A 13,840-nucleotide genomic window follows, 5' to 3' on the forward strand; every position below is an offset into this window, starting at 1 on the left:
TTTTCTAGAAACGTCAATTACTTTGCATTTTGAAGTGGTCCATTCAAGCCTGAAAACAGGAGGGAAACGTACATATAGTCAAAGATATTTATTCCTTGTAAGAATCATAAATATTCATATAAATGCAAAAAACCCCAATGCGATCAATTCTTAAAGCAAAACAAAGCAGAGGGGCCAGCGAGTCAGTTCTCAGAGGCTGTGCTCCCAGCACTGAATGAAGTAGACAAACATCCCACCCACTTTTTTGTAACTGCTAATGTCATTGTCAGATGGAGCCCTGACAGGTAATCTGTGAAGCGTAATGAATGTATTGCTATAGGCCCACAGAATTATTCGGGGGTTGGGGGGGAAGTCAGTTCCATATTAATCAAGCCCGTTAAACTTGTTATTCGTGCTCTGCATTTTGCCCTTGTGACGGGCAGGTGACCCAGCACGGTCCCTGGAGCACGGATCTCATGTGACCTCCCAGGACAACCCTGGCATCAGTTGGCTTGGGGGCTGCAAAATGCTCACCCGGCCCTGCTGCCTCCTCAGGACGCCAGGACAGAGCCGTAGTGCCCTTAAATTATGGCACTGTCCAAGGAGGGCCACACATACACTCTACACCCAGCACAGCACAGGTCAGCTGTGATTTAGGGCCTGTCCCTCCCTCTCAGTCTTTCTTAGAGACACACACACACACACACACACACACACACACACACACACACACACACACACACACACACACGGAAGCATATGTACAGATTCACATACCTTAATTAAAGCCTTGGGCAACATTAGGTGACTTCAACTCCAGGTCATTATCCCCTTTGGATTGGTTTTTTACTTAAAGTTAATTTCAAAATCCTCCCTAACCACTATCTTAAATGCCACAGCTGCATGATGAAGGTGAGGGTGTTAAGGAGAGACTGACCAGCAGTGACAGGGACAGGCCAGATGCCCCAGGCACCCAGCCAGGACCCTGCGTGAGCGTATCAACTAACAGGTCACCTTCTGGAGCTGGTCAGCCCTGCGAGGGCCACTTGCTGACGTTCCTATACAGAATGACAGGTCCTCACCAAGTAAGTCCTTCCTGCTGGTGCCAGCGTGAAGGGATGTCTTATACTATCAGGGCCTCCTGTGGGATCAGAAACACCAGGGCCAAAGGAACACACCTCTGGGGCTACAGAAATCTCCCAACTGGATCTAACTGCCCCGGACAGGTGTGCCCTAGGCAGAGAGCTCCTGCTTCTCTAAAACCAGAAGGATCACGCATGGTCTCCCAGGATAAGAGAAAACCAGGTGACATTAAAAAAAAAAGGTCACAAGAAATGACAGGAAATCATGGTCAACGGCATCCAAGAATGAGTTTTTGAGAAACTTGAACAATTCTACTAGTAGGCTAGGCAGCATTTATTTACACAGTTTCTGGCCTCATGATTATTGGGTGACTTGGCTGGTGATCCCAGTATTTCTTCCATCATGTGTCAAAGAGCACATGCTTGTCTCAGAAACGGAGTATGATTCTGAGTTTCCAGCACTGGGAATCCATTTCCAGTTTCTCATATAATTAAAAATACTCATGTTCATAGCAGTGTTCTTCATAATAGGCAAAACAACCCAAAGTCTATCAAAGGACGGATGGATAAACAAAATGTGGTACATCAGTACGATGGAATATTACTCTTCCATAAAAAGGAATGACGTTCTGATACACGCTACCACATGGATGAGCCTTGCAGACACGACACTCAGGGAAGTGAGCCAGACACAAAAGGACAAGTTTTATATGATGCCACTTAAATGAGGTCCCCAGAACAGGCAAATTCTGAGACAGAAAGTAAAAGCGTGGTTGCCAGGGTCTGGGGGGAGGGGAGAAGGGGGAATTATTGTTTAATGGGATCAGAGTTCTAGTTCGGGAAGATGAAAAAGATCTGGAGATGGATGGTGGGAATAGTTGCACAACAAACTAAATAAACTTAATGCCATTGAACGATACACCTAAAAAGGGTAAAGATGGTAAATTTTATGTTATGCATATATATCTTACAGAATTTTTTTTTTTTTGGCCGTGCCACGCGGCTTGTGGGACCCTAGTTCCCTGACTAGGGATTGAACCTGGGTCCCTGGCAGTGAAAGTGCGGGGTCCTCACCACTGGACCACCAGGGAAGTCCCCAACCACAATTTTTAAAATATACATAAATCTCTGAACAGGAGTTCTATTTGGGAAAAATGAGATGTAAAGTTTATATGCAATCAAAAAATATGATCAGCCCCTCGCTGGCACCCTAAGTCAAGCACAGAGCTGTTAAAATAATACAAAGAGTCGGACTTCGGATGCAAAGTCCAAATTCTTCCTCGGAAAGGGAGGAGGCTCGCTGCCCAGGGAACAATCCTGACCCAATCAAAACAGAATCCAAAGTTACCCGAAGGAACGTGGGGAATCCTTGTCCGTAGTAACCGACAGCAAAATAGTCAGGCTTGGGTCTTATCACCTTGACGATGTTTTCATAAAATTGAGCCTGTTTTTTCTGAAAGGAAGAAAGGAAATGCATTTCAGGTTTGAATGGAGTAGTTGAACATCCACGCATCCGGATTCTTCCAGCTTTGGCAGTTCTAGCGGATGGGAGGGGAGAAGGCAGGGGAGCGGTGCTGATGCAGGCATTGAACTTAATCTCACCACGAAGCTTTGACAGTACTCCTCACTCATCCTCCAACATTCAGCAGGGGAATTTGACCAAAAAGCCAAATTCAGCAACCAGTTGTGATTTATAGGTGTTTTAATAACCAAAGAGGTGCCAGAGAGATGGTTTTTCTTCTGATTAAATGTCTGATCTTTAGGATTTTTAAAAAAAAGGCATCAGTCAGATAATGGGATACATTACAAGAGAATTTAAAAGGGCAGAATTCTGTTCCACATTCATGAAACACATCACAACATCATAAGTCGATCTGCTGAATACAAAAATGATAGCACAGAGAAAGCAGTAGTTAGAAACCCATAGCTTCTGTGGCAGGAGAAAGGTCTGGGCTAGCCTCCATCTGTCCCCCTCTTGTAGACAGGCTCACAGTTTTAAACGAGTGGAGACTCCTGGAGACCTCTGGGCCATCAAGACCAACGTACACCTAGACTCAGCAGTTGTTCACATATAAGTCGTTCAGAGGCATCTTAGAGTTTGGTTACAAAAGCTCACTGGGGCATAAAAAGTGAATACTCATGGGCCAGAATCAACCAGCAAATAAATCAAGTGTCCTCCTGGACAAAATGAAGGACAATCCCAACGTTCAAAGGAAAAGAAAAATTCCAGAAGAACAACCTGAGACTGCCTGTTCCTTTAAAGAGAAAGAAAGACCTACCAGCAATTCGCTAAGTTGTTCATAATCAAATATCTCGTTTTCATACTGCTCAGCCAGTTCCTTGCCCAGGGCGATGGCCTCTTCCCACATCTGTGAGGGAAAAGAAAGCAACAAGGGAAAGAGAAATGCAAACTTGAATCATGCGGTCAAAAAGTAATGCTGCAACACACAACCGTTCATGATGAAACAAGCTGGAAACACACTCGCTTAATCTGAAAGCACTGGAAAAACACAGATATTTTCTAGAGGCTCATGGCCTTTGGCTCGGGCATCAGTTGACAAATTGGTCAGCTACTGGCTCATCAATCATGGTGGCCACTGTCCCCGGTCAGAGCAGTCGGTCCGCCAGTCCTGCCTTGCCTGCTGCTGGCCGCTGACGCCCACCTGTCGGAGCAGCCGTGGAGCTCAGAAAGGAGACCACAGGGCGAGGTTGAGAGGAGCGTTTGCGTACAAACCACAGGCCTGATTTTGCTACTTTCCCAAACCATCCCATTTAATAAGCTCTCCGTGTCAGTGGTCAGAAAAACAAGGATCTATTTCGACTCTACATTAAGGCTTTGCAAGAAGTTCGTGTTATGTTTGCAGATACCGTCAGGATGTAAAATCTGCCATCGTTTGGCAAGGGAGAATTTTTTATGGTAATGGTTTAAAAGTGGGTTTCCCAATCAGGTAACATTTATTAAAATGCTGATAAACTTTTGACACATGTGGATTAATTTATTGATACATGTGGTAGGCCTGAATTTCCCTTATTTTCCTTGGGAAAAATAAAATACAGTGGTTTACTTGAGAAGAACATGGAAAATATGGAGGAACTATCTCCTCCAGAAAGCCTTCCTGGGTGCCACCCACCCTCTTCCTCTGTGCTCCTACAAGACCCAGGGTTCCGCTACTAAAAAAACTTTGGGTAATGTACTGAAAGTGGAACGCTCCTTTGTCATTCCTCCTCAGGGACTATAAGCCCCTTGAGGGCAGGGCCTGAGCATCATCAAAACCTCTGGACCGTATGGAGCCCAGGACCTGCTCAACAATGTTTCTCCAACAGAAGTGAAGGTTGCTGACTTAGAATCAGGAAAGTGTCACACCACCCCACATACTGGGTCCCCAGACACGAATCGCCCACTTCTCCACTGGAACCATCCCCACAAGGTGGTAGCACCGTTAGGGCAGTGACTGCAAGCTTATTCTACCTCCAGCGAGATGCCACCTGCATTGTCTTGTTAAACTCCTTCGCCTTGTCAGGTGGGTATCTTTATTACACCTGTTTGGCAGATAAGGAAGTTGGGGATCAGACAGGTAAGTTACCTGCCCAAGGGCACACAGTGGGGTGTACTCGGCCCAGCTTTGTCTTTTTCTGATGTTCTTGCTCTCGATGACTTAGCTGGAGGTGCTATAACAAAATCGCACACAACAGGTATTTCCTTCTCACAGTTCTGGAGGCTGGGAAGTCCAAGATCAAGGTGTAGGCAGATTCAGTTCTTGGTAAGCGTTCTCCTCCTGACTTGTAGACAGGCACCTTCTTACTGTGTGCTCACATGGCCTTAGGAGAGATCTTTCTCTTCCTCTTCTCATAAGGGCACTAATCCCATCATGGGGGGCCCCCACCCTCATCATGACCCAATATAAACATAATTACCTTCCCAAAGCCTCACTTCCAAATATCATCACATGGTGGTTAGGGTTTTAACATATGAATTTTGGAGGGATGCAAACATTCAGCCCATAACAAAGACCATGTGCCAGCACTTCCAGCTGCCCCACACCCCCTCCTCCTGGAATGGGTTTTAAAGGATGCTAAGCTAGGCCCTAACTCCAGGCTCTCACTGAGACCACAGGGAGCCGGGTCCCATACCTGGCATACCCTTGGCACTGAATCCTCACCTGCCTGCCCGTCTTTGCCTTTTCTTAGTAGAACCACACTATCAAAGACCTTACTTATTACTGAATCACCCAATAGACTTAAAATACTCTTTACACAGCTGCTACTTAAAGAAACCGTCTGCTACTTTTGACGAGAAAAAGCTATTCTGAAATTGCGTTTTAATACTTTGAAAGACATCTTAAAAATAAGCCCAGAGTAGAAAAAGATTTCAGAGTTAGGACCAGCAGCCAGGGAAGAGAGAAAGTGGCTGAGATGCTCTTCCTAGAACCACACACTTCTCTTCCCAAGAACCCCTACCTGTCTCCTTCATCCTGCGGAAGCTTTGCATCCTTTGAATATATTCATCCGTTGCTCCAGGTAGCTCAGGTCCTTTGCCAGAGCCCAAGCTCACATTTCTCGGAAGAGGGAGTTTCTCCAATTGGAATGTTTCTTTTAAGCTCCAGTGACCAATTCCTCCCTTAGTACATTTCCATTTCAAAGAAATCATTACCTTTAGTTGTAGTTCTCATTCATCCGATTGATTTTTCTTTAGTTTTCCGCAAGCTAATACACCACTGTCTTAGCTGCCTAGAATCTTAGGGCTTCTAATTCACTGCTTAATCTGTTTTTATCCTAAATGACAGATGAGATGCTTTCACCTATCAAAAGTAATTGTTTTTAAAAGAAATATGTCTTGAATAAATATTTTATCCAACCCACCCAGAGGTTACACAGTTGTGTTCTTTATCAGATTTTCTATAAACATACATTCCCCTCTCCACCCCCCTCACCCCGGAATGTTTAAAGGATGCTGCATTAAGGAGATTTTCATCTACTTTTAATTGGCTAGGGCTCTACATAGTGTGGGATGCTCATATTTCCCGTGTGAATACCTTGGAAAATATTTCCATGCCAGAGAGAAAACAGATTCAATATGATTGAGATTTAGATTATCTCAGTGGAAGAATCGCTTTAACCTGTGTGATTGAACGTCCTACCCTGGCTCCATTCTTAGACATGCAGTAGGCAGATGAGGTTTACCACAGTCCCAAATGAAAAAGCACCCTAGCAACGCTCCGCTTTATTTTCTGATTTGAAATCCTTAGTCCATTTTACAGCATCCTTGGCCTTGTTCGTTTACTTGCAACACGGAGCACACTCTTCCCGCCTCCTCTTTTTATCAGATGATCTCAGCTACATTCTCTTGAGATGATCACCTTTTCTTTCTGAACCTCTCGGTTCCAGGAAGTCCCATTTCTGCAAGTGTCATGAACAGAAAACGTTTTAATTTTTTTCTGATGAAATTCCTTTGTTAGTTCCAAGACTGAAGTGGCTGCAGAGCACATATCAGCGACTGCTTTCCTACGGAGAACTGTGAGGTTGACGAGTGACCAGTCGGGTAGAATGACAACATTGATCTAACAGGATCAGGGAGGCAGCGGATGAAAACCAAGATGGCAGCTTGGACAAGCACCCTTTACAAATAATTCAGGCCAGTGATGACTCACCAGGATATTGGTGTGCAACTGCGGTTTAACCCGCTAACTAGCTCCGCTAACTAGCTCTAAGTCCCTCACCAGTGAAGATGTTTTATGGGATGCTCTTATTGCAGTCATTCTAAAATTCATCTGGTTTTCCAGGCAGTTGTTGGGAAAAGAGTCATATTCAATCACCCTCTAAATTTCCAGTGCCCTGCACAGGAAATGGATGAAGAGTCAATGCTGTGGAAGATTCCAGAGCACTGTCTGAGGGCCCTCAGCTCTGGAGGGGACCCACGTGGCCCAGAACTAGCCTTATGCCCTGGCCAGTGAGTGCTTCACTGCAAGAATGACGTGAGTGAGAATCTCTTTCCAGGCCCTCGAGGATGAGGGGCTGGAGTCCCCAGGAAAGATGTGTGTCATAAGTCTGGATGGCGACTCCAAGGGGTGTGGTCCAGCCAAGAGGGGACCCAGCCAGTCCCAGCGTTGCTGCAACCTCTTCTTACAGAATGGAGTCTCCTTATGGGCACCTCCACTCTCTCTAGGCCTCCTCATCTCTCCCTGAGCCAAGCTGCATCCTGGGTCCTCCTGCGGTTCTCAGCTGATCTCCACTAACCTGAGCAAAGGCTGGACACTTTCTGAAGACATTTCTGAGAGTGAGTCAGGCCCCGCTCTCCCAGCCCCTGCAACGGAGCACTCGCTCTGTGCTCTGCACCAAAGCCGCCCAACCGTGCAGTAACGACGCCACCCTCTCTCTGAGCGCACACATGACAGAGCCAGCGCCTGAGAAAGGGGGTCAGATGGGCTGGCTGCCCTCTGGTAGGGCAGGAAACCCAGTGGGATCTGGGACTTGGGCTGGTCTTAGGAAGCCTTGCTGGAAAGGTTCTTACACTGACTCGAAGACGAATCCTGCCTTGTGGTGCAGTCAGGTACTCAAGAATTACTGACCATTGAAATCATGTTCCTTTTTTCCCCACAGCAATTCTTTATTAGTCCAAATGGAAAACGGTTTGCTCCGTTTTAATGCCCCGGGGGAAAAATGGAGAAGGCATAACTTTTTTTTTTTCCCCTAAAAAAAGGGATTTTTTTTCCTTTTTCTTTAAGTCAGGACATCTGTAGTTCTGCAAGCCCTTAGAAAGCCTAAACCAGACAGCGAAAGACACAGTTGCCTTTTGCTTGGTGGTTTAATTGGAAGGAGAAGGGACACATCCTGTCACTCACCCCCTCATTCTGTAGATAATTATTGGGCACCTGTGATGGGGGTGGGTTCAGGGAGAACAGAGGAGGAAGAGGAGGTGTACACGCAGCTCTTGAAGAAGCAGTGGAGAAAGAAGAGAAACAGGCAGTAGCTGGAGAGGGGAGTCAGAACGAGAGAGAATTTTTTTAGAGATGGGAGAAATAATGGCATGGTTGTAGGCGAGTGTGTATCAGCCAGTGGAGAGGAAAACAGTGCTGCTTGTCAGGGAGAGGGCGGACGGGCCAGAGTGATGTCCTGGATGGGGAGGGGGATCCCGGGCTCAGAGGGGGAGGAGCGGCCTTGGACATGATCACGGAGGGCTGTCCCCGGGACAGGAGGGACAGATGCAGACCCGTGGATGAGGGTGTGACGGGGCCAAAGCTGCACCACACAGCCTGGGTATCACTAGCTGGAAAACTAATTACTTTGAAAAAGAATTCACACGTGAAGGAATGGAGCTTAAATCACTCAGAGCTGCTCGAACTGCTTGGAAGGAAGTAAAACCTCCCTGGACGGATCAGAAGTCACTTCCCTGCCAGCTCTGCAGCCACGTGAGGCTTGTCCTGCTCCCGGCGTCTGAGCCACCCTGGTACCCGGCTCCGCTGGGCGTTCACACATCTGACATTGACCTCATTTGAGAGACACTGTGTGATCAGCTGACTTCAAGTCTCCGGAGCTGTCACCTGCCTCTCCTCACCCCCGCTGCCACCACCTTTCCCTGGGCCACCACAGGCCACCGCTGCTCCAGTGCTCCACCCCCAGGGCTTCTGCCACCTTGTAGCCAAAATCACTCCCTGAAAAGAGGAAAATAAAGGCATCCTTGCCTATGTTCATAAACTCTCATTGGCTCTTGTGCCTTATGGGGTAAGTCAAATCTTCAGGAGACACACAAGGCCATGGACAGACTGGTTCCCAAGTTCTCTGCATCTGTGTCTCCCAGGACCCCTTCCTCGCCCCACCGAGGGACAGACTTCTCGGCTTCTCCAGAAAAGTGAGATGTGTTCGGGAGCCCTGGCCTTGACCAGTGTGATTCCCACTCTTTGGAATCTCTGCCCTCCCAGCCATCATCTGGCGAGCTTTGTCTCATTCTTCAAGACCCAGTTTACATGTCACCTTCTCGGGGACAAGGAAGTCTCCCCTTTCTCCTCAGAAGAGGGACTCATTCCCGTACCTGTTAGGTGGGTTGACTCAGTGCCCACCAGTGCAACCGACCAGAGGAGGGTTTTGGTATTTACCTGCTCACGCCTCGAGGCAGGCCTTTGCCCTCCCGCCCCCCTGCGCCCCATAATTCATGGGTGCACGTGGCACCTGGCACCCAGGAGGCTGGGTGGTGGAAACACGTGTGAGGGGTCCTGCGGGGCGGGGTGTGGGGCAGCTGGGTTGTTACCGACTCTAAGCCTTGATTTTCTCATGCTCTGATCGTAAATCGTTCTTTTTTGGGGGCGAATCATAATGAACACATGATCTCTGAGCACTCCAGCCAAATTCTTGCTAATTGAACAGATTCTGGAATATATCAGGATTTTCAAAAATTTTGGAAATGCTGAGAACAAACCAAGAAGAGGGTGATATGATGCTCGCACCTGTAATTCCCCTCAATGACAACTGTATTTTTAAAAGGAAACTCAGAGGATGAGAAAATGTCACCCCCAATACTTAGAAAAGAAATCCAACCATTTCATCAAAAGTGGAAACTTGCTTCCAAACCCCTATTTTTAGTTCACGAGATGATGGAAGATGCCTCCTCTTTTGACTTGGGCACAAGGCAAAGTGCAAACTTCGTCAAGGCGAGGTTATTTTAAGGGAAAAGAAGACAGAGCTCCAGCTGAAAAGAATCCTAGAGCTTCATACATCACATGGGCTGTCGGCTATGTGCCCCCTTTGCTGACGCTCCCAGGCTGCTTCCTGGCTTTCGAAGTGGTTAATGTTGGTTAATACTGGCTCCCTCACTCTGACTACATTTTCCTGAGAGCAGGGCTTCTACTTTAGACACACCCTCCATAGAGAAGCCTGGTAATTTTCAGTGCAGTGCTTGAACTAAGGGCTTTATTGAAAATTACTAGGCCTCAACCAAACACAATAAGACAGACAATTCAGAGCACCTTCAGGACAGAACGCTCGACTGCCACGATAAAACCCGACAGCAGGCTTTCCGGAGATGCAAAAACAGGTGGTAAAAAGAGAAAGGAAAAGGAGCAAGGAGTAATTATTAGCCCAGGAAGGAAGAAGTGCAAAAGAATGAAAAGGGAAACAGATGGAAATGACGTTTTTTGGAGAGAAAGAAACAGATGAAAAGACCAAAAGCTGGGCTGAAAGACATTCAAAACTTTTTTAAACGGTGGAAAAGCAAAAATAAAAGAATGATGTTTGTGAAGAAGAAATACAGAAAGATAACGGAACATAATTCAAAAACTGGAGTGTCCAATATGAAGGAGCAGAAAATCCATTCAGCGTTGCTGTTTTCAGAGCACAAAGGTAGACAGACTTTTAATACAGTCTGACCCCAGTCTCTGGCGGGCGCCCTGGGTTGTCCCCGCAGGTGCTGGCGTCCAAGGGATGGGGTGGGAACCCGCTCCTTTAAGGGCCTGCGCTCACGGTCTCCAGGACACAAATCTGCCTTGGGTTCTGTAAGTCCCTACTTCCCCTGGGTAGCTGCATACATTTAAAACAGTGCAAATTAGCTCTAGGATGTGTAAAGTTTCCACCTGTTAAGGACATAGTGAAGATTTCCTTAATCACATAAGGTGATGGCCTGTATCACTGGCGCTATAACTGAGTCATACTTTTGCCAGGCTCAGGTACCGGGTAGAGCTCATTTTACAATTGTGTGGTCCTCAGCCATCACTGGTCTTCAAGTCCAACTGTAGTATTAAGGCCCATTACCCAAATATATGGTTTTAAACCAAAATTGCAATTTTTTTTCCCCTAAAATGAAACACATGTAAAATCAAACCCAAGAAACTCTTGTGATTTAAATACTCATGCGCTGCAGGAGAACATTTAGAACATGGACCTGGGATGGACCTTGAGTCAGCAGTGAAGTCAGAGCCTGTGGCCGATGCCAGACGGCCCTCCCCCCATGACCATCCCTGGCCGTTCACTTGATCCACCCCTGCGATCATTCTGACCGAGGACGTATTTCTAGCAGACGTACGGGAGTCCAGGCAGGAAAAGCCGGCCTGGGTCTTGGAAGAATCTGTCTTTATTCCATCCACAACTTCTGCAATGAAGGCAGCACGTAAGCCAAGCCAGCATCAGGCTTGGGAAACGAGCCTGCGGAAAAGGCACGGTCCCAAGACCGGAACCTCTGGAATGAGGAGAGGGATCTGCCCCAGGGGGCTGCCGGGCAGGAGTGGGGGGCAGGGGGGCATGCCCTTCAGACGTTTCCGGGGCTCAGAGTCTGTGTCAGGAGGCCAGACCACACACGTGAGACAAATAAGCCCCATGTTAGGAACTCTGTGGAATGTCTGAGTGATGGCGGCCTTTTCCAGTGTTTGCTCAAGCATTGGCCAGAATGTGCTTAATTCAATAAAAATGACACTGTTAACAGTGGGAGAGGCTGCACATGTCGGCGGGGGGTCAGGGGTACATGGGAACTCTCCCCATCTGCTGCTCAATTTTGCTGTGAACCTAAAAACTGCTATTAAAAAATAGTCTATTTAAAAAAAGTGACTGAATACCCAGTCTGTGTGCAGCACAGGGCTCCCGAAGAGGGACAAACAGAAGTGTCAGACACAGCCTGCCCTGTCCCCAAGGAGCTCCAGTCAAAGCAGGACCTGGTGACCCAGGGGTGGACCCTGGCTCAGCTGCATTGCCATTACTGGGAGCTGCTTAGAAATGCAGAGCCTCAGGCCCCTCCCAAGACCTAGTGAATCAGAATCTGCATTTTTTTTTTTTCCTTTGGCCGAACCATGTAGCACGTGGGATCTTAGCTCCCCGACCGGGGATCAAACCTGCACCCCTGTAGTGGAAGCGTGGAGTCTTAACCACTGGACTGCAAGGAAGTTCCCAGAATCTGCATTTTAACAAGATCCCCAGGGGACTATTAAAGTGTGAGATACTCAAAGGAGGGGATACAGGATACATAGAAATAGCTCCTGGCCAGGGCAGGGAGAGCCCAGAGACAGGACTCTCTCTGCATGGGGGGCAGGAAAGGCTCCAAGGTGGAGACAGCACGGAAACATGCGTAGGAGGTGGGAAGGAGTCACCACAGGAGACGGCAGGTGAGAAGGGGCCGTTCCCCATCCGGGGGAGACCACAGAAGGTCCCGGGGCTGGGAATCAACAAGCATGTTCAGGAAGAGGCAAGATGCTGTGGGTGACGAGAGGGTAGATACAAGGGCAGAGCCCTGCTGTAAGGGGCCTCACCAGCCAGGCAGAAGCCTGGATCTGCCTGTAGAGGAGGCTGGGGGACCCTGAGGTTTGGGCATCCTTGGAGCGATTCAAGCTATGATGCCACAGCCACTTTGTTAGAGCGCAGAATGGTGGCCCGGGGAGCAGAACGGCAGGGATGGATGTGGGTGACGCATCTTGGACTGGGAGCCCAGGGAGGCTGAGAGCTCACGGGGAAAACACGCCGGATGAGCTGACTTCTGCTCCGAGACCCACACTGTTCAGCAGTGTCCCAGGCAGAACCCGGCCAAGACGGTGCAGACCTTAGAGCTAGTCGGTCGGTGACACTCATCCCCGAAGGCACTCGGACACACAAGTCACAGTGAGAAAACGTGACTCATCCTTAAGAGCTTGGGAAACTAACAATATATAATAGACTTTGGTCAAAGCACAGAAGAAAACAACTGAGAGGCATAATTCTAAATTTTAAAAATAAAACACATAAGTACCAGAAAATTCCATCTTGCTCCAAGAAAGCTATGTTGCTTCTTCCTGATTTCTTATGGTTTATCTTCATAACTGCCTCTGTTTCTACACTTTCCTTCCCTCCCTACCATGTGCCTTGTCTGTATTTCCTTCAGAGGATCTTCTGTTCATAAAAGAGCCCCTCACATGCCCGTCCCTCCAAATTCCCTAATGCTAAGAACAACCATAGTCTGGACACTTATTTCAAATTACAGAAATGACACTGGGTCACAAGAAAAAAAAAATCCAATTTTGGTGCTTGTGATCATGCTTCCCCTTGTCATTCTGACATACATTCTATTATCTCCTGGCTTTGGTTCCCATTTCCTAATTCTCTTAGATTTATTTCAGTTTTTCAAAATATTCATTTAGTGTAAGGAATATATCCCAACAAGCACGTAAGCAATGCCGCTGCCTGTGATGACCCCAAAGGACATGCAGTAAAGCTTCGATTTACCAGCAGCCTGTGGACGGATGTGCTAGCAGATACTGTTCTCAACAAAAGCAAAGTCTTTGGCTCAGAGCTGCACTCTCCAGTGGAACCATCAGCCAAGATACATGTACAATTTTTCTAGTAGCCACATTTTATAAAGTAGAATTAGGGACTTCCCTGGTGGCGCGGTGGTTAAGAATGCACCTGCCAATGCAGGGGACTCGGGTTCGATCCCTGGTCTGGGAGGATCCCACATACCGCAGAGCAACTAATAAGCCCGTGCGCCACAACTACTGAGCCTGCGCTCTAGAGCCCACGAGCCACAACTACTGAGCCCACGTGCCACAACTACCGAAGCCCACACACCTAGAGCCTGTGCTCTGCAACAAGAGAAGCCACCGCAATGAGAAGCCCACGCACCGCAACGAAGAGTAGCCCCCGCTCGCAGCAACTAGAGAAAGCCCGCGCGCAGCAACGAAGACACAATGCAGCCAAAAATAAATAAATTTATTAAAAAAAAAGAAAAAAGCTTTAAAAATGAGCAAACTCTTAAAAAAAAGTGGAATTAATTTTAGTAATATTTACTATACCTGAAGTATTCCTTCAAATGTAATCAATAACACAAAATTAATGAG

At 47.4% G+C, this 13,840-nt stretch overlaps 1 protein-coding gene across 2 annotated transcripts in view; it reads right to left on the reverse strand.

Annotated features, from left to right (window-relative positions):
• DOCK1 (dedicator of cytokinesis 1) overlaps positions 1 to 13,840 on the reverse strand; it is a 534,315-nt gene that overhangs the window by 45,768 nt on the left and 474,707 nt on the right. For both annotated transcript variants that reach the window (XM_082423165.1, XM_082423166.1), the window contains exons 39-40: positions 3,341 to 3,430; positions 2,410 to 2,514 (exon numbers count right to left, since the gene is read on the reverse strand). In XM_082423165.1, the coding sequence (XP_082279291.1) occupies positions 2,410 to 2,514; positions 3,341 to 3,430 (195 nt within the window). The remainder of the gene's footprint in view (positions 1 to 2,409; positions 2,515 to 3,340; positions 3,431 to 13,840) is intronic.

This window comes from Balaenoptera physalus (assembly GCF_965194825.1).
Source record: "Balaenoptera physalus genome assembly, chromosome: 14".
NCBI lineage: Eukaryota > Metazoa > Chordata > Mammalia > Artiodactyla > Balaenopteridae > Balaenoptera > Balaenoptera physalus.